Here is a 27,799-nt window from a genome sequence, read left to right on the forward strand (position 1 = left end):
TCCAGTGGCTCCAGTTCTGAGGACTATGCCTGGACACTTCTTTTCCCTGTGTATTCATTGGTTTTTAAGCTTCTCGCGAGATCTGATACCTCTGTGGGCGGAGGAGCCGGAGAGTTCTATCTACGCTGCAGGAAAATGGTGAGTAGGAGTGTATGTTCGTGTGGGTAGCTACTGTAGAAGCGAACGGGAGAGGTTAGAGGGTTGGTGGAGGCTGTGTAGGAAAATAAATAGATATGCTTATTGATAGAGATGTTCGTTTACGACTTAGAATAGTGCTTTAGTTAGATGTGTGACACGAACCGGAGTCGTTGAAACTTCAGTCCTTGACTGTGCATGAGGGATATTTTGTTTCGTTCAATTTTTTGAGGAGGTTGTGTCAGTGCACCTCCCTTAGCGGTGTGCATTTTAGATAGCAGGGGGCTCTTGGACTGTCCTCCTCTTTGTTTATAAGGTGTTATAAGAAAACGCATCAAATCTACAAACTAATTTCCGAAATATCATTGATAATATTTGTAATAATTCATGTAACGTGTGTGATAGCTTGCCATTTCTAATCGTCACCGCACCCCTCTTGTCTATGTGCGTATGTTTGTTCGTGTGCAAATTTTACATCCGAACATCCTCCCTTTGTGTGCGAGCAGCAGACCACCCAGTCCTTAGCCATAGTTTGTGTGGGAGTTCTAAAGCAGTGCTTCTCGTATATCCGCAATGTTAGATTTCATAACGGCGACTCGGTTGATAGGCTAACTTGCTAATTATCTCAATGTACGACCATATCGGCTGTGCTCGTCTGCGTAGCAAAAAGCAACCAGTGTCTACTCCGTCCATGTGTAAAGTATTAACTTGTCATTCTTCAAATCCCCCCAAAAAAGAAATCTGTCACTAGTGATTACGGGCGAAATGATCTCTTCGTATACACACCGCCTCCTGTTAAAGGAACAGTAATTTAAAATAAACCTACGCGTGTGCATGTCTAAATACTGTGCATATATCCAAATCAGTATTAAAAATCAAAACTTGTGTATTCATCCCGTTTCAGTATTACAAATGTTGGAAAGTAGTTATACAAAAATAAGTTAAAGTAACTAACTAGATAGAGAAACGGAGGACAGGAAGCTGTATTTGTAGAATTAATAAACCTCATGTGACCAATGATGTGTTGGAAAGATTTAAGTCATTGACTGGCTGGCTGGCAGGCCGGCCTTGGTTGTCCAGCCTGTCGTTGTGTACGCAAAGTGTGGTCTACAAAGCTAACAGGCATCTGGAATATGTAACATTTGAACTAATCAGATACATTAGTGTGCTATGTACTTACTTTAGCATTTACATTATATGTAACAGTTGAGGCTATTAGCCTACATTGCTGCTACAGAACCAGTTAGGTTACATACACAAGAAATGGATCCAGAACCAACACCATAGTGCACACCATCTAAATTTCTTGTGGACAGTCACAAATGTTTCCTTGAATTCCATGCCATCCAGCTTTGGTCCTGTTTGCTTGCCGTGGTTTGCCCCCCAAACTCTCCACTCACCCCCCAAAAAAGGGACAACTGCTGCTGCACTGGATTTGAATATTAGTATTTTTCAAATATATGCCTTTTGTAAAATAAGTTTGGGAAATGTAATGCAGAATTATGCTTGTAAGTGACCGTCAGACTCGGTTGGTCAGCTGTTAGATTTTACTTTAGCAAAGTGGTCTTTGATCCAAAACACTGCTTTGACCTATAAGGTGATACCATCCATCATATGTAATTTTAACAGACCATCATAGGCCAGCCACCCTGATGATATGCTAGGATGGAGTAAACTGTGTTAAAACAGCTGCAAATACCACAGCAGGAGACTGAGAAGAAAAATAACACGGATAGTAGTAGCTTGTGATCATCATTGTCACTATTTCTGTTTAGACAGAACATGACACACATTTAAATAATAGTAGCCATACCACCAGTTGTGTCCATAGTAAACTATGATAAGGTAATGCTTTAGCTGAAGTTTAAATGAAGAGATTGATTAGGCATTAATTACATAGTCCAGCAGATAGATGATTGCACATCTTTTGAGGTGCGTAACCAAAGGCTTTGTCTCCATTGTAGTTTTATTTATCCTTAGGACTTTAAGGTTCGATTAAGTAGGCCTTATTTTATTCCTTAGGGAAATTTAGAACACCTGCAAGTTATGATTGCAGTGCATGCTTTGGAATCTAAGCATAGGTAGCCTATGTAAGGTAGAGGAGGGTGAGGTTTGCAGAGCTATTCATAATTTGTACACTAGAAGCAGAATTTTAAAATTAGGTTTCATACCTTCTAGGTTTAGTTAAGTAATCAAATCTGCTCAAGATAAATGAAGAGGTTGTCTTGCTTGTATGCCACACATCTTAGGCAATTAGGTAATGTGAAGTTTACAGTAGTGCAGTTAACAAGGTGACATTTAAAATCACTTCATTTTAAAATTTACTAATCAACTAAAAACTCATTTACCAGCCATTGTGTTATAATCATCGCAATTTCATTTGTGTTTTAAATCAGTCTATCTGCTTTGGTGTTTTAAAATATTATAATGAGCAGCAGGATGGGGAATGATCTGCAGTGCACAGAATTGACTGTTTGGGTCCTCCTTTATTTGGCACTACTTACTGTTTTATTATTAAAACATCTTTACTACATTAAAATCATGGTGGTCCACTCTTTCTGGTTTCTTTTACCTCCTTTGATGATATTACCATGCTGAATATGTCTATGAAGCAAATCAAAGTAGGGTGGGGAAAAATGGATAAAAATAATGATGATAATTATTTGGATGTGTTTTTGTAGTATGCAGTAAACAATGTATATATGTAAGATGTTAGTGTTAAAATACAATGCAAAAAATACACAAGGAATCCTGATGTTTCACCAAGAATTTTATTTTAAAGCAATTAATGAAAAATAAATACTTCTGTTTATAAATACAATGTAAAAAATGCTGAGATATTTGTATGATTACATCTTTAACCTGATATTTTATGTGGCACTTCTGGTAAATTGCTTGTGTGTACTCTGTGGTAAAACTCCTCTGTAACTTGCCCTGCTCAAAGTGAAATATAATATTAAATCTAGAAACTCTGTGGCCCAATGGTTAGCTCTGCTAACTTACAGATCCAGCATCCTGTGTTCAACTCAGTCATTGTCTGTTTGGAGTTTGCACTTTTCCCCCGACTAGACTTTGTCTAGTTTTTGTCCACCATCTCCAAAGATATGCTGTGTGAATGGGGCCTGCGGTTTATTCCAGAACTGTTTCCTGCCTTATTCCTAGGATTACTAGGATAGAGTCCAGTCACACATAGCCCTGAATTAGTTTTAAGAATGTTATAAATAAATAAATTTCTCCATTCTGTGTTGCTTTGCTATCATTCTCATTTTCTGGTAGGCTGATCATGTCAGAATGTAAATTAACTTGCCTGATAATTACCTTGTAAGCTATAGATAGCACTTATCCTACACTGTTTTGCTAATTAGTTAGCTAACAACAGCATATATAATATTTTAGCCTTCCATTTGTCTGGCATTGAGCTGGCCATGAAGAGGATTGTACAATGCTGAATTTAAAAGAATTTCTGTTGGCCTGTTCTGGCGATATGTTAATTTAACCTGAAATAAACACCTACGTTTGTGTGGAAACCATTTTAATTCTTTGCAGCATGCAACATGACTATTCCTGCAGTGAAAAAAAAAGATTCTGGGCTTAAATGATCGTAAAGACGCTTGATTATTTTAATTACTACACAAGTCTGAGGAATTGTTTTTTAGCTACCCCTTGCTATTTCAGGAAGTATGTGCCAACACAGCAGTTGTTGAGGACATAGACCTGGTCCTCTCATACCAGAATGTGTATATGGATTAGTTAGAAGCTGCTTATTAGTGGAGGCAGCTAAAAAAGGCATACAGTGATCCCTCGCTATATCGCGCTTCGCCTTTCGCGGCTTCACTCTATCGCGGATTTTATATGTAAGCATATTTAACTATATATCGCAGATTTTTTGCTGGTTCGCGGATTTCTGAGGACAATGGGTCTTTTAATTTCTGGTACATGCTTCCTCAGTTGGTTTGCCCAGTTGATTTCATACAAGGGACGCTATTGGCAGATGGCTGAGAAGCTACCCAACTTACTTTCTCTCTCTCTCTCTCTCTCTCTTGCGCTGACTTTCTGTGATCCTGACGTAGGGGGTGTGAGCAGAGGGGCTGTTCGCACACCTAGACGATACGGACGCTCGTCTAAAAATGCTGAAAGATTATCTTCACGTTGCTACCTTCTGTGTGCAGCTGCTTAGTGAAGCGACATGCTGCAAGGTGCTTCGCATACTTAAAAGCTCAAAGGGCACGTATTGATTTTTGACTTTGTTTTTCTCTGTCTCTCTCTCTCTCTCTCTCCCTGCTCCTGACGGAGGGGGTGTGAGCTGCCGCCTTCAACAGCTTTGTGCCGCGGTGCTTCGCATACTTAAAAGCCAAACAGCCCTATTTGTTTGCTTTCCTCTCTGTTTCCTTTGAAGAGGAAGATATGTTTGCATTCTTTTAATTGTGAGACAGAACTGTCATCTCTGTCTTGTCATGGAGCACAGTTTAAACTTTTGAAAAAGAGACAAATGTTTGTTTGCAGTGTTTGAATAACGTTTCTGTCTCTCTACAACCTCATGTGTTTCTGTGCAAATCTGTGACCCAAGCATGACAATATAAAAATAACCATATAAACATATGGTTTCTACTTCGCGGATTTTCTTATTTCGCGGGTGGCTCTGGAACGCAACCCCCGCGATGGAGGAGGGATTACTGTATTCTGTATTAAATATGCTCTGAAAAATCTCTGTATTAAAATAACAAAAAGAAAATAAACATATGGTAGCTACTCTACATTGTCCCTGATGACAGAGTAAACCAGCTGCCATAGTTTACTGTCAAATAATGCAAAGAGTACGCGACACGTGTTTCGCTCTTATTTTGGGCTCATCAGGTGTACACACTCCACTGCATCCCCTCACAGGGATCAAACCTCGGACATGTACAAAATGTATACGGATAGATAGATAGACATTAGAAATTTTGAAAACTGTAGATTTTATTTCTCAGTATATTTGACAATGGTTTTTGGCAGAGAGGTTGCTGAATTTCATTGTTACTTATTTCATCAGGAGTCCACGGGTTTCGTAGCCCTCAACTTAATACTTTACAGCGCAGGACATACTTTTGAAGCTGTGTACTAATGCAGGTTGGATGAAGCCTTCAGATGCTACTAGGGTTAAATACCATGCATTCTTGTACATTCTAGACTGAAGATCAGTATGACCTACTAGATGGTTTTCATTTAGGAGAAGTTTAAAGTTAAAAAAAAAATATATATATATATTGTGTCATTACTCAGCCCTAAATAAAAGTGCTGTCTGCAATTTGTTTGTTGTACTTGCCCTACCTCTGTCTACTCTTCCTGTCATCAGATGCAGTGATTGCATTTGCATGCTCTCTCAGGATGCCTGAAAGGTGGATTATGGAACACGAGCAATCTGAGATTTTTTTTCCCCCATGGATGTTTTGATATTGTTTGCTGAAGTCCACTGTCAGTCCCCATGGTTGCCTATTGTATTAGAAATTATGTTACCGTCATTCTCCATAAAAACACAAGATTTACTGTTTTTCTTCTCCAACAAGCAACTGGGTATGTAACAAATTAAAAAAAAAAAAAAAGTTATTTTTGGATGGAGTACTGTTTTAGTGAGAAATTGTGACACCTCACAGCCATGTGTCATTTGGGCATGGCTTAGTTTTCTTTTGTTCTTCCTTTATTATTTATGTACGGGGGTCCTCGGGTTATGACACAGTTCCGTTCCTACAACAGTGATGTAATCTGAATTTTAGTGTAAGTCGAAACACACCCTAGCCTAAGTCACTTACATATCCTAACACATTTGCAAAATCATAATCTAGAACATAAAAACACAACTAAGCCACACAAAAAGGAAAAGGACCTAAATATACTGTACTTTACACTGTACTGTAGTAACAGAAAAAATGAGTGTAAAAAAAAAAATCCTTACCTTTATTCCTTCTCACGTCTCAATTTTTTTAAAGTTTTTATGGGAGTGAGCGTTGTAAACTCGAAACGTCGTATGTCAAGACGTAGTAACCCAAGGACCGCCTGTACTTCCCTTCCACGTCTTCCCTCCACTGTGTGTTTGCTTGTTACAGTCACTGCCTTCATCTCTGTTTGTCTTCTTCAGACTTGCTGTCTTGCTCCTGTCTGCTTGTGTTGTTGCACTAGATACTTTTTCAAATCTACTCTTAGGTTAACCTGAACTGACCAAGCCAATGACAACCCCTTTCAACATATCGCCACGTTACTTACTCTGCATCAGGGTTGTCAGTCCTACCTGCTGTTATGTTATATTAAATAATTTCCTTTGGGGATTAATAAATTTATATCAAATCAAATAAAACCAAAAGCCATTGGGCTATTTAGAGTTACTTTCTGAAATCTGGGACTTTCAGATGCAAATCCATTGGAATGTCAGTATTTTTTTACATTCATATTCCTGTAAATAGTAAAGTGCCAATGGTAAGGTATCTTTTTGAATTGGGCGATCTGCTGAATTTTTGACTTGAGTAATCGAATGCCCAGTTTAGAATATTTTGGGACCACCACTTGCTGATAGTCGAGTGTCAAAGGTAAACACCTTAGGTGCAAATCGATTAAAGTCCTTCAAGTTTAAATTTGGCAGTGTCGTTGTCTTATTGTATGCTAAATTTCGACCAGGTAATAAGTTTTATTTTTTTCTTCATATGTGCGTGCTAAAAAAACACTGTAATTCAGTATGTAAAATTAATATTTGTATTTTTCTTTTAAAAGAGTGAATCTTTGGTTGTGTGTGATGTTGATGGAGAACTGGTAGAAAAGCTCCGCAAGTTTCGTTTTCGGAAGGAGACCAATAATGCTGCCATTATCAGTAAGTATTTTTATGAAGAACTTTCTTGTACTTTATTTTTGCAGTTATTTGTGATATTAAGCATTCTTGACATCTGTAGTTCATGTAGATTACTGCAATTTGGTACCAGAGTAAACTGTAAACTGCTTAGATTTGCAAATTATGGGGGTTTCTGTGTATCTGCAATGAACTCTCATTGCTTAATGATTCTATTGAGTTGCCCATTTCACTCCTACATATAGCACCTGTTCATCTTGGCATAGATGTCATCTAACAGCTCCTTTGACTTTTCCTGCTGTAGCTGGTCAATTTGCCTGTTAGTTATTTCATAAACCATTTGACTATGTATCTACGTATGTGTGTGTGGTGTTAGTGGTGCTGCTACCCCATGGTTGAAATCCTGCACCAGGTCACTGTCAGTGTGGCATTTTGCACATTGTCACCATGTGACTTTTTTTCCTCCCCTAGCAATTATTAACTAGAACTATGTGAGTAGGCTTTGTGATGAAAGAATTGACTAGTGTTGGTTGGTTTCCTCCTACATTGTGCCCTGTGCTGCCAGAAGAGGCTCTTGCTCCATTACTCTGAACTGGTTTATTTGGGGTTGAGAAGGTTTAGATATGTGTTATTACATATATTTTTTTGGCTGTACACATGTCAATTAGAGATTAATTTAATTTAGCACCATGATATTCTACAGGTAATAGTCACTACTTAAAATGATAAACTTTAGAATGTGCTTGAATAAATATGTTTATTAACTTTGAAATGTGACCAGACTTGACAGGATAAGAAGAAAAAAAACTTCTCACTAGCTAGTAAATGGTCTGTAAAAACTGCATTTTTTCAAAGAAAATCAAAGGGATCCTTTAATTATCTCTGCCTTCTAGACAGTGACATGAAATTTTAATAAGGAAGTAATACTATATGAAGATTGTGGACCATGAGGACCAGTGAACAAGTGAATTGCTAGCTGTACATTTTTTTAAATTAAATGAATAAAGAAGTACATATTGCCATAAGGTATCTTATATTGGGAGGGAAGTAGTCTTTTAATTTTTTTTTTGGGATGCACCCTTTTATTGTGAGAGGGATAATCATGTGTTAAAAAGAGCCTATGTTGATATCCCAAAATGCATTTTCTCTTTTGCTTGAATTTTACTTTTTAAAACACAAAAGAATCTGTAAAGTGTATTAAATATTGGCCTTTCATTTTTTAACCATATCAGAGGTTTTAAAAATGGGCAGTGTACTGTTGATTGACCTTAAAGACAGAAAAAAAGTAGCAGATCACAAGAAAGCAAATGGAGGGGTCTGTCATTTCCACTAAAATTGGTCCCATTAGGAAAATATATTGCTATTTCATGCCCTTTATTTCAAAATGTGAACAGAGAGCCAGTGAAGCAGTAAAGTAATTGTGAAGAAAAAAATCATTGTGACTCAATTTATATTGGCAAATGCAATGGTAGAGGTAGGAAGAAACAGTTTTGTCTGTAAGGTATGTAAAATTGGATATAATTTTGAATGAGTGTGGAACTTAAGTATAAATCAAATCATTTGTATGCATGCCTCACATAGATAAACCATTTATATTATCAGCTCTCTCTGTGTTAAGTGTTACCAATGAGGTCACCTGTCTGAAAGACTAAACTTCCTCTTTAGCATGTAATGAAGGGATACAATTTAAATATTTTTTGTGTTCTATTTGTATGTATGTCAATTTTAAGTACATTTTTATTTATTCCAATTCTAAACTATTTAGATTTTTTTCATTTACCCTAAGTTCTTGTCAATAAGCCGCGGCTTATCTAAGGAAAAAAGTTGTGAAAATGAAAAAATAGAATATCGGCTTATACATAAGTCCGGCTTATACATCCATCGCGGGAGTTGCGTTCCAGAGCCACCCGCGAAATAAGAATATCCGCGAAGTAGAAACCATATGTTTATATGGTTATTTTTATATTGTCATGCTTGGGTCACAGATTTGCGCAGAAACACAGGAGGTTGTAGAGAGACAGGAACGTTATTCAAACACTGCAAACAAACATTTGTCTCTTTTTCAAAAGTTTAAACTGTGCTCCATGACAAGACAGAGATGACAGTTCCATCTCACAATTAAAAGAATGCAAACATATCTTCCTCTTCAAAGGAGTGAAGCAAACAAATCAATATGTCTGTTTGGCTTTTAAGTATGCGAAGCACCGCGGCACAAAGCTGTTGAAGGCGGCAGCTCACACCCCCTCCGTCAGGAGCAGACAAAGAGAGAGAGAGGGAGAGTTTGTTTTTCAGTCAAAAATCAATACGTGCCCTTCGAGCTTTTAAGTATGCGAAGCACTGTGCAGCATGTCTTTTCAGGAATCAGCTTTACAAAAGATAGCAACGTGAAGATAATCTTTCAGCATTTTTAGACGAGCATCCGTATCGTCTAGGTGTGCAAACAGCCCCCCTGCTCAATCCCCATACGTCAGGATCACAGATAGTCAGCGCAAGAGAGAGAGAACAGTAAGCCGGGTAGCTTCTCAGCCATCTGCCAATAGCGTCCCTTGTATGAAATCAACTGGGCAAACCAACTGAGGAAGCATGTACCAGAAATTAAAAGACCCATTGTCCGCAGAAATCCGCGATATATATTTAAATATGCTTACATATAAAATCACAATTTAAATGACCGCTACGCGCTCGTGTTGACTCGGCGACGCCCAGAGCAGAAAGAACGCGCTCCGGCCGCTCCAACCGCGCCATGCGGGGAGTGAGAGAGACGGCAATATCTCACACTCTCTCCCCCCTTAAAGAAATTAAATGGGCGCGAGTGAGACCACTGACCTCCCTCCCTTCTATTAGTTATAGGTTATAGTACGTTCGGCTTATCCATGAGTCCGGCTTATCTATGATACGATTTTATTTTAAAAATTCGTATGATTTTTGGTCTCCGGCTAATACATGAGTCCGGCTTATAGACAAGAACTTAGGGTAATTGAAAACATTTAATCCACTTGTGTATCATGACAGTTTGGAAAAAAAAAATCTCATATAAAATATTTTAGTCACTTCTTTGTTATTAATTTAATATTAAAAAAAAAAAATCATTCGCATCAGCAAAACCAAGAAACTGGTTATTGCTTTTCGCTGCACCAAAGAGCCTCTATGTCTAGTCACTATTCAAAGAGTGGCTGTAGAGGTAGTCCACTCCTGCAAGTACTTGGGGTTAAACTGCTCCTTACTGGTAAATGATGCAGGACTATCCATGCACACACAACAAGACTGAAGAAAAGGTTCTATCTCAGAGCTGTTAAACTGCTGAATACTTTACCACGCCAAAATAAATTCTAGAATTTTACACACCAATTACAATGTAACTGTTTTTTTTAACACAATGTTGAATTTGCTTCACCTCAAGTTTGACTAAATTAAGGAAATGTGTGTGAACTTTGCTGAACTCCATTGAATTCAGAGAGGAATGAGGGACTGAACTACTTTTGAGTGGAATATACAGGTCTTCTAAGTGTCTCTAAGGGATAGGGAAAAGTCTGCCAACTATACTGGACCCATTATTGTGTCCATATATGTGATTTGAGTGCCATGATGCCTCCAAACACAAACAACTCTTGACAGAATAAATACCACAAACATAACATAAATAGATTATTGTGCTCACAGAGTTCCAACCTTGGGACACAAATTGGCCATGCCTCAAAGTGGCAGCGAGGGACTGGCTAGTTTCATTATTTGAAGACAGGCTTTGGGAACAGCGGGAAGTCTTTTTATTTATTTTTTTTGGTTTCCCATGTATCTGGAAAAAATGCTATGCGCTTTCATCTTGTATCAACTAGAAAGAAATGCGTTGTAAATAGTACATTTTCTCATAGTGTGTCCTCTGTTTTCTGATGAGGGGATTGGGAGGGCTACTTTAAGGCTTGTTTTGAGTTGTTGCTAGGCACATGGCTAGTTTGCATGCATAATTAGTCAGGACTTGCTGGCTCATAGGGATCAGTGTTATTTATCTGGTGACCGTAATCCTAATACTGCCAGCTGTTTTTTTCAAAAATGCTTTGGTGAATTTTGCCAATCAACAGTATTCAGCAATATTTTAACAAAAAAAATTGTTTTGTATAGTAAACCTGTTGATGTACCTGTTTATTAAAAAGCAAAGTGGTGGGGTAGAAAAAGTCTGTCCCAAACTGTTTTGTGAAGGTGAGGTGTGTAAGAAGCAGAAGTTTGTCTGTTTTATGATAATGCAGGCTAACCATTGGAAAATTACAAAAAGTCTGATAGCGGAAATAATGTGCAAAAGCAGTACTGCATAACATGTCTGAAGTAACGTAGTGGTGAAATTACTGCAAAGTAAAATAAACAATTGTTTTACAATCAAATATCAGGTTTTGCCTTCAAAGGTTTTTTGCCTCCAAATACATTTAAATGATATTCAAATAGTGACGTTTGATCTGCCCACCCTAATTTACAGTAAGGTACAGTGGACCCTTGACTTACGAACTCAATTCGTTCGCGAGGGCTGGTTGTAACTCAGTTTGGTTGTAAGTCAAGACTATTTTTCCCATAAGAAATAATGGAAATACCCATAATGCGTTCTGAACCTCCCACAGCAACACTTACTTAACCTTTTCATAATAAAAAAGGGTTGTATAATGTGCTTAATTTACCAAAATCACCCATAATTTTTCTAATGTACTAACCAAAAAGTTATAAAAAGTGCCTAGCCTACCAGAAACAACAATTTCATACGGTACTCTCCATTTAATTTGACATCTTTGAGCTGCAGGAAGGGAGGAGGAGGAGGAGGAGGAGAATGAAATGGAAGGTGGTTATTGTTTGGAAGGAGCCTCCTTATACAAATCTTTTCTTTGTAAAATTGTCGAGCATTTTGACATGCTGTACATATTAGCTAGATTGGTCACACGAACACCACTCTCATATTTCCACACAATTTCCTTCTTCGTTTCGATTGTGATTGCTTTCTTTACCTTCGTTACCTTCTCTTCCTTCCTTAGCAATTATCAAAAAAAAATTATATAAATCACTGCACTGACCGAAATTACGTCCACAAACACATGTATCTGGGCTCCGACTGACGCTTACGAATGCTCCCGGCTGTTTGTTTAAAATCGCGCTAGCGGATACACGTGACCGCATTCAGGTTGTAACGCAAGATGTTGGTCGTAAATGAAAACTAAAATTTTGATCGTAAATCAAGTTGTTCGCATGTCAGGCCAGTCGTACTGTATATCAAGGGTAAACTGTATTATCAAAAAAGGTAATGTCCAGTCAATCCATAAAAATAACCTTGCAGCCAAAACAGGCCACAGGGTTGTTATTATTACTACTACTAGTAATGATTGACTATCTTAACTAAATGACCACTAGAGTGCTAATGGCACGTCTTTCTCATCTCTTACCTATCTAGATAATCTCTGGCTTCTTTTCTCTAGCCAGTTATGTTTGTTTCTACTCTCACACTCTAAAAGCTATAAATAAAACATTTCCTCGAGATACTTTCAGGTCACATCGGTATCTTGTGTGGAATTTAGGAAAATGCTGTAACTGTAACAGTGCACCAGTCTTCTAGCTTCCTCTGCTGGCGTTTGGACTGTATACCTTTTTTATATTTAATATTTTTTAAAATAGGGCCAAGGTGACCCCATCACCACCAATTATTGGGTTGCCTGCACTCCAGCAGCTTGAACAAGTTTAGTCTTATTTTTACCAATAGTATAGATAAAGCATATGAAACCTGAGTGTCTGGCAGTCCAGAGTTTTGAGTCATTTGCCCCAGCATCAAAACAGATTATTAAATATTACAGTTTAATTTACATGCCTATACCCATAATTTCCCTGCACACCTTTCACAACTTTTTAACTGCAGCAGTAGAAAGGACATTTCTAATGGATTAAAATGAAGGCCATTTTGTATAACATATGACAGCCTGATATAGACTGATTCTAGATGCAGGTGAATGCTTATATTTGTTATTATTCTCTTGGGTGACTACTATGCACCCATCATTGCAAGAATGCTGAGTGTTTAAGCTCAATGATTTTTAGCAGTTAATACATAAAAAAAACATGCCAGAGAATCAGTTCCATGCTGCTTTTTTTTATTTGACATTATGTGGTGTGATTTTTCATGTTCAATTGGGTGTGGGTGTATATGTGTCTGTGTATACATATACAGGAGCACAATCTAATTTTCTTGTAATGTTTGTGGTATGTTTTGCTGCATGTTTGAATTTTTTTTTTTTTTTTTATTTTATTTACTCGCTTTTTTTTTTGTCTCCTTATCTCTTTGCTACCCAGTGAAGATTGACAAAGACAGACAATTGGTCATCCTGGATGAAGAACATGAGGTCTGTATTCAACTACAAATGTACATGTTTCAAAATCTACCCATACATGCGCCCCCCCCCAGCAAGAGTAAAAGTGATACATGAGTTTGCCTGCCAAAATGTTCCAAATTTGTTTAACCTATTATTGGCTGATTCTTTTTATGAATTAATGTTTATCTAGTCATTTTACATTTAGATAGGTTGTCCCAATATCTTGGAAATTCTTCTTCAGGTTCTTAATTTGGCAGGTGCCTGTTGCCAGAAAGCTGGGGAACTACAATAGAATCAGTACATCCTGTTCAGCAATATTAAGGTTTAATATGTTTGTCAAGTCAAAATAAATTATAATAACAGCATGGTGATATGAATCAGTATGTGTGAGTCGTCACTGAGGTGGTTTTGCTGCATTCCCTTACTTTATCAATGGTGTCGCCATTTCCCAGTTTCTCCTAACTGTTGCCTATGGATGTGTCAGTTTCTTTTAAAATATCAGTATTTGCGTGGAGAGTTCTAAATGCACATTTTAAACCTCTTTCTATGTGTGTAGAAGTTCTATGAATATGATCCCAGATCTATTTGTTTCCAGGCTAGTTTCAAGGTAGTGTAAAAGTCTGTCAACAGAGCTGACTCATTATGTAGAAAATGCATAAAAATGTGTGAGGGTGATTTTTGAGTATGTAACTTTTTATTTTCAAAATTGTATTGAATAGATATTCATGTAGGTTTATACTCTTCTCGCAAATAATGTTTCATATTCACTTGTAGAACATCTCTCCTGATGAACTGAAAGATGAACTTCCAGAAAGGCAGCCACGATATCCTTTTTAAGTTTTTTTTTTTTTTTTTTTTTTTTTTTTTGGTATAAAGACCCCTTTCTGTTATAAAGGATCAAGCTGGGTCACGGCTCACACTCCTTTAAAGTCTGCATACCACAAGTATGCACATTTATAAACAGTATATTAAATATAGGACTAGAACAGAATTTTGACACAGTCTTTGGTCTTTGCAGTCTCTAGATTGTCTCTATGTAGTCTCTAGGTTGCCTAATTTACTTGTAACAATTTTAAGATGTTAATTTGTCTATATTATAGTACATTTTGATATTTAGTTATTTAGTTTATTTTGAAAGCTGATTATTTTGATATTTTTCAGTTAATGCTTAATGATATGAAATGTTTCTTTTCTGTAACTGTTTGCAGATTAAAATTATGCATTAGAATTTTTCAGTAATTTTACTAATTGACAGTGAAGGGGGTGCTTGTCTCTCTCTCTCTTGCACAAGACCATTTTCTAGGAGTTTATTTTAATGATATTTTAGCCAAAATACATCTGTGTTGAATATGTGAGCTTATGATTGGCTACCTGAAATTTGAAATATGCAACATAAATAACTCCCAATATATATGTTTACTGTTGTGTAAGCCATGTCTCCGCATTGTAGCTCATTGTGTTTGGAATTTTGTGATCTGCATTCTCCATGAAAACATGAGATTAAATGTTTTTCTCAGCCATCACTGCAAACAATAAGGGGTACATAACAAAAAAAAAAACCTTTCTTATTATTGGCATAATCTTTCTTGTTCATTCTATCTGTAAACGTTTTTAAATATGAAAATATCTTGCATAATCTATTATGCACCTAAATATTTGAATCTATATGGCTGACTATTTTAGTAATTTATATATAGTTTTCTGAACACTGCACTTTTACGAATTTCCTTGACTCTCAGTACATTTGTTGTATACAGCTATAAGTACCAGCATGATGATGGTCGTGTTTCTTATCCTCTCTGTTTCATTTTTTCAAGTCCTTTAGGTAAAATACTTACACTTTTTTCTCTAGATTTTTATTTTTATTTATATGGGGTAACATGTTTTAATATGTTAATATATTTACAAGTACATTTTTTTTTTGGTATAAAGACCCCTTTCTGTTATAAAGGATCAAGCTGGGTCACGGCTCACACTCCTTTAAAGTCTGCATACCACAAGTATGCACATTTATAAACAGTATATTAAATATAGGACTAGAACAGAATTTTGACACAGTCTTTGGTCTTTGCAGTCTCTAGATTGTCTCTATGTAGTCTCTAGGTTGCCTAATTTACTTGTAACAATTTTAAGATGTTAATTTGTCTATATTATAGTACATTTTGATATTTAGTTATTTAGTTTATTTTGAAAGCTGATTATTTTGATATTTTTCAGTTAATGCTTAATGATATGAAATGTTTCTTTTCTGTAACTGTTTGCAGATTAAAATTATGCATTAGAATTTTTCAGTAATTTTACTAATTGACAGTGAAGGGGGTGCTTGTCTCTCTCTCTCTTGCACAAGACCATTTTCTAGGAGTTTATTTTAATGATATTTTAGCCAAAATACATCTGTGTTGAATATGTGAGCTTATGATTGGCTACCTGAAATTTGAAATATGCAACATAAATAACTCCCAATATATATGTTTACTGTTGTGTAAGCCATGTCTCCGCATTGTAGCTCATTGTGTTTGGAATTTTGTGATCTGCATTCTCCATGAAAACATGAGATTAAATGTTTTTCTCAGCCATCACTGCAAACAATAAGGGGTACATAACAAAAAAAAAAAAAAACCTTTCTTATTATTGGCATAATCTTTCTTGTTCATTCTATCTGTAAACGTTTTTAAATATGAAAATATCTTGCATAATCTATTATGCACCTAAATATTTGAATCTATATGGCTGACTATTTTAGTAATTTATATATAGTTTTCTGAACACTGCACTTTTACGAATTTCCTTGACTCTCAGTACATTTGTTGTATACAGCTATAAGTACCAGCATGATGATGGTCGTGTTTCTTATCCTCTCTGTTTCATTTTTTCAAGTCCTTTAGGTAAAATACTTACACTTTTTTCTCTAGATTTTTATTTTTATTTATATGGGGTAACATGTTTTAATATGTTAATATATTTACAAGTACATTTGTATATTTTATTTGAAACTAAGCTAATGTATACTGTATTAAGCACTTGTTTACAAATGATTAGTAACAATTAGATTTTAAATCTGGGTTTCTAAATAAAATAAGTTAACGGTAGCATGGAAACCCTGACAAAGACTCGCATGCCAATGTCCTTTTATAGCACCTGCTGCAGTAGTTAGCTCTTCTGCCTTCTATATCTGTGGACTTGGATCCAGTTGAAGACTAATTTCACTCTTTACATGGAGTTTACAAGTTCTCTCTGTCTTTGAGGATTTTCTCTGGGTTCTGTTGTTTCTCCTATGTACCAAAGTTGTGTATGTAAGATTAATAAGTGACACTGAATTTATCTGGTATGAATATACATAGTTAACGTTTGTAAGTCTCCCCGGGAATGGACTGATGCCCCTTTTAGGATTGAGTCACGCCTTCTTGCACTGATGTAAAACTGGATTAAGCAATTCAATAAATGAATGTGTAGATGGATGTCCACTCAGTGGCCAAGTAAGTGTAACTAAACCAGAATACAAAAATACCAGCAGAGCAAAACACATACTGGCAACAGAGAAGAATAAATTCAGACAACATAAATCCTTTCTGCTACTGGCCACTGGGTTACCTAGCTCTCCCTGGAGCATTTCTTGTGCAGAAATAGCCAGTAACATCAATTTCCATAGCTTTTGCAAAAATGAAGCCAGATTTCATTGTTCTAAATAAACTTTCTTTTTTTGGTGCTGACAGTACATTTAGTGATGTGTTATCAAAAGTTATTTGGTGACAGTTTTTTAGTATTTTTCGGTATGTAAACAAATATTTCTTCGTTATAATAGATGTCTTAGACTCAAAACACCTGCTTTGTTGACCAGTTGACCAGTAGCATGTGCCAGAAGGAAGAAGCTCAGTCTTTGATAGAGTTTAAAGTCAATGATGAAAACACTCTATCCTTGAAGTAATATTAATATCCCTTTTAAACAGAGTTGGTGTATATCCTTAAAGAAAGTAATCCATTACTAATTACAGCTGTCAAACTATAACATAATTACTTTACTCTTTACTTCCTGGAAAAAGTAATCACAATATTAGTTGTTTACTCTTTACATTACTCTGTAAATCTGTGCAAATAAGTACCAATGTGAGAGTACATGGATGACTCTCAAATGCACTTTCAGCATTTTAATAAGAAGCTAGAATAGTGGCCAGAAGACAAAAGCACATGCAGTGGTCCAGTGTGCCGTTTACCTTCTGTGCTTGTGTAAAACAAACAAACAAGCAAGCCTGTGTCTATTCAGTGTTCTCTACATTTTCAAAAAGGCGCATGATGATGAAAAAGAAATTTAATTACAAAATGCAAATGCTATCTTACATTCTTTGCCAATTAAAATATGGATTTAGCTATCTTAAATGTATAGAGACTTTTCAATTTTTGCAGGAATGTTTCCAAAATACGACGAATCAGAATGTTGGGATGCATTATTACATTTTGCAACACCTGATACTTGGTAGCAATTTCCTTTGATTGTATATCAAGGAGTTTTTTGTTTCTGTAAATCTAATTCCTTATCAGCTCTTTAATGAAGGAACTTGTACATAAAAATAAACAAAAAACTTAATTCAGTCTGTGTAACAATATTTTATCAAAAATGCATGCGTTTAGCCCATGAAAGTATAAGACTGGATGACTTGACACGTGTATTGTGCGATGCGAGTAATTTGAGATTTTTTTCATGGACATTTCTATATTTGTTGCTGTGGTCTAGCATTGGCCACCATAGACGTCCATACTTTCAGAATGTTTGGTTTCTCCAATGTCCATGAAAACATGGGATTAAATATTTCTCTGCCATCACTACAAAATACATTGGGCAAGTAACATATAAAGAATGTATCATTTTTCAGTGGAGTATTCCTTTGATGATTTACTATAATCATCAGAGGGGGCTGGGCAGTCTCATGGTCTGGAACCCCTACAGATTTTATTTTTTTCTCTCCAGCTGTCTGGAGTTTTTTTTGTTTTTTCTGTCCCCCCTGGCCATCGGACCTTACTCTTACTGTGTTGATTAGTGTTGTCTTAATTTAATTCTTACTTTGTCTTTTATTTTTCTTTCCTTCATCATGTAAAGCACTTTGAGCTACATTATTTGTATGAAAATGTGCTATATAAATAAATATTGTTGTATAATATTGGCCCTGCTTCATTTGTTATATGAACAATTTAAATTAAGCCAGTTTGTATTTTGGAGTGCAGAAATTTGATTGCAGTTTCTAGTAATTGTTTTGTGTGTGAAATGCTTTAATATAGTAGTACTAGCCGACGCCCGCCGTAGCATACGGCGGTGTAAGACTAGGAATCGAAAATGGTGAGAAAGGAATTCAGAAATCAAGAAGAAATAAATACTTCTTGAAAGACCCAGTGTGCATGTAGAATTTTCGGCCATGCAGGATTACATGTGAAAGTGATAAATAAAACCGGCTTTCCGAATTTACGTACTATGGCCATGGTATCCTGATAGTTTTGTTGCATGTATCTTGGACTTCCTGGAAATGTGGATGGTAATATAATCATTTGACCTACACGTACATTGTTATTTTCAGTGTTTGCTTGCAGTGCGTCTAACAGTTCATGCGCAAATCTTGTTGATGTAATCTGAGATAGTTGAGACGCGCGCCCTCTGTTTTAACATATGCATCTACGACGTACTGTTGGAATAGTTTGCCGCTGGAGTGCAAAATACTAAATGTATTCCTCATTGCTAATCTGTACGCGTAAAATTGGCATTGAGTAAGCCTTATTCGCTTAGCTGTTCTTTTATCGGAAACATGTTGTAAAACTTTGTGCCAGCCAATGTCTCCATAAGGGAATAAAAGTGGGTAAACCATCGGATCGCAATTCATATTGAGCGTAGAAATCTGTTTACAGGAGTTGCCTATGGGATAGATGCAAATGTCCCTTTCAGCAGGCGTTTCACCATTTTCTCCGACGAAAATCGCTGCAACATCGGTGTGACATGTTGGGGCATTGTATCGTCGTAAATCCTGCCTAGGGTTTTCCTTGAAAACAATTCATACAAATGCTGTTGGATTGGACAGAGCGATTTCATGCATTTGTTTGTATGATTTAGCAAAGCGGTTGATGGTTCTGAGCATGGAATCTAGCTGGAGAAGTACATTTTCGCTGCATGCAGAGTTTGCTTTATTTTGTAAGCGTACTTCAGTAGCTTGCGCTGTGTCAAAAACATACAACTGTCCATATCCTGGAGAGGTAGAAATGTTAGTGTATAGTGGAGAGATTTGGTGATAAATTAGCCCGTGTATTTTAAAATAGTATGGTCCGTGGCCAGGAGGTTGAGTTATCTGTATACCCATGGAAGCAAACGCTAGAGAAGAGTTGTATTCTCGAATGTGTTCATGATAATTGTTAGCTTCTGATGTTTGCTGTGTAAGAAGCTGTTGTAAAGACACAGGTGGCTCCTGCAAAGGTGGTAAAGCTACTTTACCGTTGTGGCAGCATCTCGAGTACTTGTTGGATGTATTATGCTCATTAGGCCAGTATTGTGCATGACATGGAAGAGGACGAATAGGAATCGAGAAATGATGTGTCAGCTTCGTGTGGGCAGGACCGGTTTTGAAGTGGAAGCAGGACGAACCAGAACAGAAATATATATGAGATAATGCTCCTTGCTTTGGGATATTTTTCTTAGAAATATTTTATCAGATTTTTGTTGTAAATGTGATAAAGTGGAGCATTTAGCAAATATGCCTTTCAGTTTTTGGTTTAACTTTTTCTTTGTCACTTTTTGTCTTTTATTATGGATTGCAGTGCTTTGCTGAAGTATGTATTATTGTGCTGTTTGTAGCATAATTGCCCTTGTTAATTTTGTTCAGTTTAAGGATGATTTTATTATTTCTTTTTTTTTTTTTCCTCTAGGATGCAAACCTGAGCAGCAGATGATGTATGCTGGAAGCAAAAACAAACTTGTACAAACGGTGGAACTTACAAAGGTAAGAAACATTCCTGGCAGCACTGGGCACTTTTCACAATACTACATAGGGTACTAAGTACCTGGAAAGGGGTCTGTCTTCGAACTGCCTTTCCCAAGGTTTCTTCCATTTTTTTTTCCCCTACTAGGATTTTTTTTTTTTTTTTTTTTTTTTTTGGGAGTTTTTCCTTGTCGTCTTAGAGAATCAAGGCTGGGGGGCTTAAAGCCCATTGCAGCACTTCTTGTGTGATTTTGGGCTATACAAAAATAAATTGTATTGTATTGTAATTGTACTTAGGGCACTGGTGTTTCCCATGGCCCATATATTTACAGTTATCAGTCAACCTAACTAGGAAATTTTTAGATTATGAGAGGAAAACCGAAGTATCTTTAGAGGATTTATTTATGTTCTCCTTTTTTAAAAAATCTGTTTCAGGTGTTTGAGATAAGGAACACAGAAGACCTGACTGAGGAGTGGCTTCGTGAGAAACTTGGTTTCTTTCGTTAGACTGCGGCAGTGTGGTAACGTGTTGTTACCAAGGGAGCAAATGTATTTTTTTAACACATGACTGTCATTTATGTTTTTTTTTTTTTTTTTGTATTATTTTTGGTCATTCAACTATTCTAGAAACCAGTGATAACAGTTTTGTAGAAAACGAAAAGGATGGTCTTAGACCAGTAACCAATATAATACTTCAAAAAAAGTGTACCATATTACATAGTGTTGTTCTCATTAAATCTTCTGTTCTTGGCCTCCACGTGTTTGCAGCATTGTGCCAGTAAATTGTGATCCAGTTCAAATGTCTTTATTTCCTTGTAAGTTTCTAGTATGCATTGCATACAGTGCTATAAGCAAACCAAAATGAATAATCTTAACCATTATTGTCTTTATTGCTAATGTCTGACATCTCCTTCCAAAGGCAAGGGTAATATATTTAGCTTCTGAATGCAAAGTATTCTGTGTTAATTTGGTTAAAAGGATTTAAGACCATAAAAACATTTTACTTCTGCATTTATATGTAAATTGCATTTGGAATGCTCATGCCACATGCATTAGGCACTTCCTTTGAAATGGACACATATTTGAAAAGTCTAATTTTACTATAACATAGAGGACATTTGTTTCAAGATTAAGGGAAAACGTCCTCCTCCAAATAAAATTATTTGTGATAGCAAGTGATCATTATAAGTTTGTTTATCATTGCCATCTTCACTGAGATGGGATACATTTTGACCTTAGTTTGTCTTTTTTCAGTATTGTAACATTCTTGTGTTTTATAAGGGTTTTCTATACAGTAGATGCTTGCCTTACTACCATCCAGTCACCTATAGGCTTAGTCGGCTAGATGCATCAGCTCTAAGTTGTTGTTTGCTTTAGGATAACCTGATATACACTTAATGGTATTACTTTTTTGGTTTATGTTTGTAATTGCCATGATCCTAAAAGCAGTTACTTTCTATAAGTGAATTACTAGACAGGTTTTAATGCTTTATTATCTGTGAAATTGTGTTTTTCATGTAAAGTATCTTAAAAATAGAAGGCCAAATTTAAAGTGTGCTAATAGGTAACTGTTAAATGTTCTAGTCATAGTGCTCTGGCTATAACATACTTATGCATGTATTTCATGCTTTTTGCATTGTGGGCCTCGTTTCCCATGGCTTATGTTAACTACTGGCTGGAGACGCGCTCTCACATGGTTTTTGTCAGTAGTAAATACAGAAAGACTTTTCAGGCTAAACAAAACTATCTGATGGCCTTCTGTTGAGCTGAATCACATGATACCCTGTTCCACATTTTCTTATTAATTTTTGACTTACTGTACTGTACTCTAAGCACTGTATTGGTGCCAAGAAAGACTTGTAGGAAAGTAGAATGTGTTATATTTTGATACATGTGAGGTTTGTTTCAGGTACTCCTTATTCAAAAGAATGAATATGGTGTTCTTTAAATTACCTACAGATGTACTTGAAATAAATTGAATTGTTGGGGAGGGTCTTGCATGCAAAATGAGGAAGATATTTAAATAATTCCAGCTTTAGATTTTTATTATCCAAATGAAGTGTTCATAGCAGCATATCACCATTTGCATAGATATTTTAGAAAATCACACAATATTGTGTCTAGTATTTAGTGTAAACAATTGCTGAAATACAAGTTTAGAAATTAAATATCCATTTCAACACTAAAATTGTTCATGTTATGCACTATTGAAGAATGACCTAAAACAATTAATTTCCCAAAAATGTTTACTATTCTTACAAAAAACAAAGTTGTGAACTTTATAAAGATGGACCTAAACAGTTCAGTGGGAGACCATGCTGTCTTCTCATTTATTACCATGCACAGTTATTGTATGAAATTATTTAAAGTTAGATTTTTAAGATCTTGTCAGTATTCAGTCATGTCCAACAGCACTTGAAAATGTGTGTAATAACAAGGAATTGTGCAATCATTTCTCATTTGTCTTCCATATTCTGCTGTGAGAACTTGTCAAATTCCTGACATAACAGATATTTATTATAGTTTACAACATCTGTCTCCTATCCCTTTGTTTTTGTTTAGCTTTAAGTAGCTTTGACTCTAAACTTAATCCCTCCTGATACATTCATTATCCAAAGTGGGTTTAATTGTTTAACTATAACTTGCATGGGGACCAAAAATATATACTGCAGTGTTTCCTGCAGGTATCTTTTAATTTATTGAAGTGTGGGATCACAAACAACTTGTGCATTCAAATATTTCCAGACCTTCAATAGGGCATGGCTGTCCTTTGGACATAGACATGAATAGTAGTCTGGGGTGAAGAGGCTTTTAACATTTCATGTCCTGAAGTGTTTTTGGTGACCATAACTTCAGACATTAACACAGCAGCTTGTAACTACTGAATGCATATAAAGAAAATCCTCTACTGTATAGTAGATACAGTTTGGATGTGTTATTTATTTGTTTCTTCTCTGTGTTGCCCAATTGCAAGTGGGTCCGCAGTGCCTCTTAATTATTTTTTTTTACTATCTGCAATTGATCCTTTTTTTTTTTTTTTTTTTTTTTTTTTTTATAGCCAAATAAATTACACATTTAGTTTTTCATTTATCCTGTTTTGTATCTTTGTGAGGTCATGCTTAAGAACAAGATTGCTCATTGTACTGAAATAAAAATTCTCACACAAGTGTAGAAACTTGTGTTTGTCATTAGGACTCATTGTTTTACATTTGTCAAGTTTTACAGGGTCTGCTTTTACTTTAAGGGCATTGTAGGTCTTGAACAAACACAAACCCTTCTGCCTTTTCCATTCAGAAGCAGTAATTAAGTGACCATCTTTTGTATTTTTACTGTTAACTGTACTAATCTTGTATTGATGGGTATGAATTAATATGAATACGTAATTACCTGTTGTAACACCGTTTACCAGCTCAGTGGCTATTTCAATCGTCTCATGTCTGTGACATGCTGGGCTAGTTATAATCTTGTGAGTTTAGGATAAGTATTTATATTGTTATATATATTTACTGTTCTTGAAGATGCAGCACTTTTCAAAGCCCTTTGCCTTGTGTGGTTTAATGTAATCATGGATGATTTTCTTACATACTTCCAATCATGGGGTGAATGAAGGTGTCTTTATTCTTTTTTTAACCTTTGTAAAAACTTTGCCGAAGATGGACACAGACACCTGACCAACCTAAACAAGCCTGATCATTACCACAGTATGATGAATCCTGGATTGCTTAGTCTTTTCCCCAGGCTGAATGTTGTGACTTTGATTTATAGCAACATAATAAATAAAGATGCTTTTGTCATTCAGCCTTTGACTTTGTTAAAGATACTATCTGTTTAACCTTGCTGGAATTCAACAAAAATTTAGCTTGTTTTAATGATTCAAGGCATTTCTTGGCTATAAATTTTTTTTTTTTTTTTTTTTTGCAAGAAGGGCTTCAAGCAATTTTGTGCTGCTTTAATTTCAATTTGTTTGTTGTTGTGACTTTTTGACCTCTCGGACAGAATAAAATCATTCATTACAGCAGCAGGCAAGGATCAGAAAGAATAGTTTTTAAAGTTGTAAGACTTTCAGGATGTTGAGTACCACCATTGTTTTAATGTATTTATAAATTGTTTTCTCACTAGACTTGGATATAATGTATACTGTGTATAACCAAAAACACACGCAGTCATTTGAAAATATTAACCCTTTTTCTGAATTTAAATGCACATTTGCTTGCCCTGTTTTAACTCTCATTTTTGTAACCCTAATTGTAAGTCACTGAAGCCCTTTCTGTAGCATCTTCCTCACATTATTCTCCTGAAATTTGCCATTCCTTAGATATTAAACCTAATTAGTAACTGCCTCCAGTTTAATGGTCTTATTTTGTTACCTTTTGAAATGTAAAATATAAATCTGCTTTAAATATGAATATCTTTTGTCTTGTTAAAATTAAGTAGATGTATCTAATGCCTGTTTTTATATTTAAATAAGTGTTTGGTTTTGGCCCAAATTGGCTGTGAAAATTTCTCAGAATGTGCACTGTTTTTGTGAATGTATGGTTGCTTCAATTTGATAAGTGCTATCTTTGATTCCTTAAAAACAGGTCACACATCGGAAATTTTCCCTCATAAGGATCATAAAATGATTCTGTATTTTGTTCTATCTAAGTGATAAGTTTTTTTTTTATGGCTAAAAATATATTTCTAACTTAACCAAGGTATTTTTAAAATCTAGTGGTTAATCAGACATTTATACGTTATTTTAATTGGTGAATATTGTGGGGGTTTTTTTTTTTTTTTTTTAAAGGCTTACAATTTAGACAGTCTTCTGATAGACGGACACATAACTTTATTAATCCCATGGGGAAATTCGAAAATTACTGATTGGCTCTTGAAAATAATTTTCCCCACAGCAACCGTATTAAAATATATTAATTTGTAACTATGATGTAGTCTCAAATCTTTCTAGTGTTTGCATTAGAATTTGTATTCAGGCTTTTTAACTTTAGGCACAGATCATTTTGTCTCCACAATAACAAAACTAACAGCACTTTGCTATATTAGAATGTGCTCTAGTATTGCGTTGTAAAAACTTTTTTAAACCTTTGTCCAAATCAGGAACATAATAAATCATCTCCATATTTAGTTTGCAGCAACAAAACATTATGTCTTTGTTTTTGCAATAAACTGCAACCTTTAATCATACCTCATGTTTAACAAATATTAGTGTGTTATCTGCATAGAATTTAAAGTGATTTATGTACAGTTTACTGAAACTGGATATCATTTACTGAATTGGATATTCACGCAAAATTTGGTTTCAGCTTTCAATGTGTAGTTTTGTTCTGTAAACTGACTGCTTTTTTAAATAAACATGGATTAGATTTTTTACATTCAGAAATGTATTTTTTTTAATTTGACCAGTAAACTGGATACTTGTGGATGTTTTCCTGTATTTTCTAATGAAGTTCAAAGAATCTGGTTAAATTTCTCCTACTTGAATAGTTTACTAAATAAGTGATTAATTTACATGATTTTGTAAAACAGTGCAGTATACACAGTTTACTGACTGCCAAAACTCAAGGTGACATTCTACTTCTCTGCTCTGACATATACTGTATGTTAAAAGCTAAAATCCAATGAGAAGGGGAAGCAAAATGACACATTTTATTGGCTAACTAAGTAGATTACAATATGCAAGCTTTCAAGGCAGCTCAGGCCCCTTTTTCCGGCAAGGTGTAATACAGAAAGTGGAGTTACCTGTGTTTATACAGTATATACACCAGGAAAGATGTCCACTTTTAAAACCCTTCTGAGACATCTTTAGTGTTATTAACAGACCTCCCCAATCTAAAGGTCTGTTAATATTTGATATTATAGTTGCATCGTAAGCTTTCTTATTAGTTAGCCAGTAAAAGGTGTAATTTTGCTTTGCTTCTCATTGCATCCGTAAATGACTAACAGGGTACATTACTCTTACAACTACAAAGCTAAAGTAGAAATGCATTTTTTTTCCTTCCTGTAAAAATCATGGGAACAATTCCGATAAAGAAAGCACGTTGCTTGTTCTAATGACAGATCTTAAAGGAACTGGATAGTTTCTGGTTAGTTTGTATTTCTTTTGCTATATGCTGCTTAGAATATTTAGATTTATTTCATACAGTTCACCAGTTTTCTGTTTCTTGCCTGGTGCACTTGTGGTCTGTATACAAATCAGTAGGACATGGGTGTGTGAAATCTGTGTTTTGTTATTTACCTCAAAAGACGTGCAAAGTTAAATCTACAAATAAAAACAATGCATTGATGTTCACTAAGAGTGTTGTCTGTTTATTAAATATTGAAAGCTTAATTAACAGTAACCTGTATAAAGGCTCTTCCAAACTTGATAGCTCTCTCAATTAGAATCATCAGGATGCACATAGAAATATAAAGGGAGCTAATTATTATATGTTAAAAAGGAAACATTAGGGAGTTGTATTTTCAACACAAGTAAAATGTTTGTTCAGACGGAGAGGTTTTAATAAACAAGTGCTTTAGTGTGAAATGAACTGACTTGTTTATCTTCTCCTAAACTAATTGTGTTCTAGCCTTCAATATCGCCAAGTTACAAAAAGAGGTAATGTTTCTTTAAAAATGTTTATTCGTGATGATGGAATTTGGAAAAGTCTTGAATAAAAATAAGGCAAAATAAAAGCGCTTTAAAAAGCTTACCAGTTATGTTGGTGTAGCCCTCCAGGAAGTGTACTGCTGGGGGTGGCTTAGTCTGTTCTGGTGCAGGAGCGAGTTCTGTTTTGCTAGGAGCGTTAAGGAGTTGCTTTTGAGTGTGTCTTTGAAACACAGATATCATATGTTTGTGACTTGCAATTCCCCAAGCAAATGTCAGACTGGAAAAACTGCACTAATGAAGAAATTCATAACCAGTGGAAAAGAGATAAACGAATACGTCTTGCTGCAACAATTGATGAGAAAGATGATTTAGGATGTAAAGAAAAGTCTGGGGCCATAGTTACACAAGTATAACAATTGTCATCTTGGGATTACTAAGTCTACAGATGAAATCCTTAACCCCAAAGACTAATGGTAACTGAAAAAAATCTATTTAGAATGGGGAAAAAAAACTTAACTCTTGGGAGTTAAACAGCATTAACCCTTGAATTGAATTTGGTCATTTTTAGATAAAAAGTGTATACAGTTAGGTCCATAAATATTTGGACAGAGACAACTTTTTTCTAATTTTGGTTCTGTACATTATAGCAATGAATTTTAAATGAAACAACTCCGATGCAGTTGAAGTGCAGACTTTCAGCTTTAATTCAGTGGGGTGAACAAAACGATTGCATAAAAATGTGAGGCAACTAAAGCATTTTTTTAACAGAATCTCTTCACTTCAGGGGCTCAAAAGTAATTGGACAAATTAAATAACTGGAAATAAAATGTTCATTTCTAATACTTGGTTGAAAACCCTTTGCTGGCAATGACAGCCTGAAGTCTTGAACTCATGGACATCACCAGATGATGGGTTTCCTCCTTTTTAATGCTCTGCCAGGCCTTTACTGCAGCGGCTTTCAGTTGCTGTTTGTTTGTGGGCCTTT

The 27,799-nt window shown here is 35.5% G+C and overlaps 1 protein-coding gene across 1 annotated transcript; it reads left to right on the forward strand.

The window, feature by feature from the left end:
* On the forward strand, positions 1–26,515 carry gmfb (glia maturation factor, beta). Its single transcript, XM_028822340.2, has 7 exons — positions 1–138; positions 6,877–6,973; positions 13,262–13,311; positions 14,056–14,105; positions 15,024–15,106; positions 20,179–20,252; positions 20,667–26,515. The coding sequence occupies exons 1-7, from the start codon at positions 136–138 to the stop codon at positions 20,736–20,738; spliced, it is 429 nt and encodes a 142-aa protein (XP_028678173.1). The 5' UTR covers positions 1–135; the 3' UTR covers positions 20,739–26,515.
* Positions 26,516–27,799: the final 1,284 nt, after the last annotated feature.

Source organism: Erpetoichthys calabaricus, chromosome 16 (assembly GCF_900747795.2).
Source record: "Erpetoichthys calabaricus chromosome 16, fErpCal1.3, whole genome shotgun sequence".
NCBI classification, from domain to species: domain Eukaryota; kingdom Metazoa; phylum Chordata; class Cladistia; order Polypteriformes; family Polypteridae; genus Erpetoichthys; species Erpetoichthys calabaricus.

Excerpts from the sequence above, each read along its gene's own strand:
- gmfb (XM_028822340.2), top strand. Across the intron at positions 14,106-15,023 it reads CTTCCAGAAAGGCAGCCACG|ATTTGTTGTATACAGCTATA; the intron begins ATATCCTTTTTA and ends GACTCTCAGTAC. Across the intron at positions 20,253-20,666 it reads AAACGGTGGAACTTACAAAG|GTGTTTGAGATAAGGAACAC; the intron begins GTAAGAAACATT and ends AATCTGTTTCAG.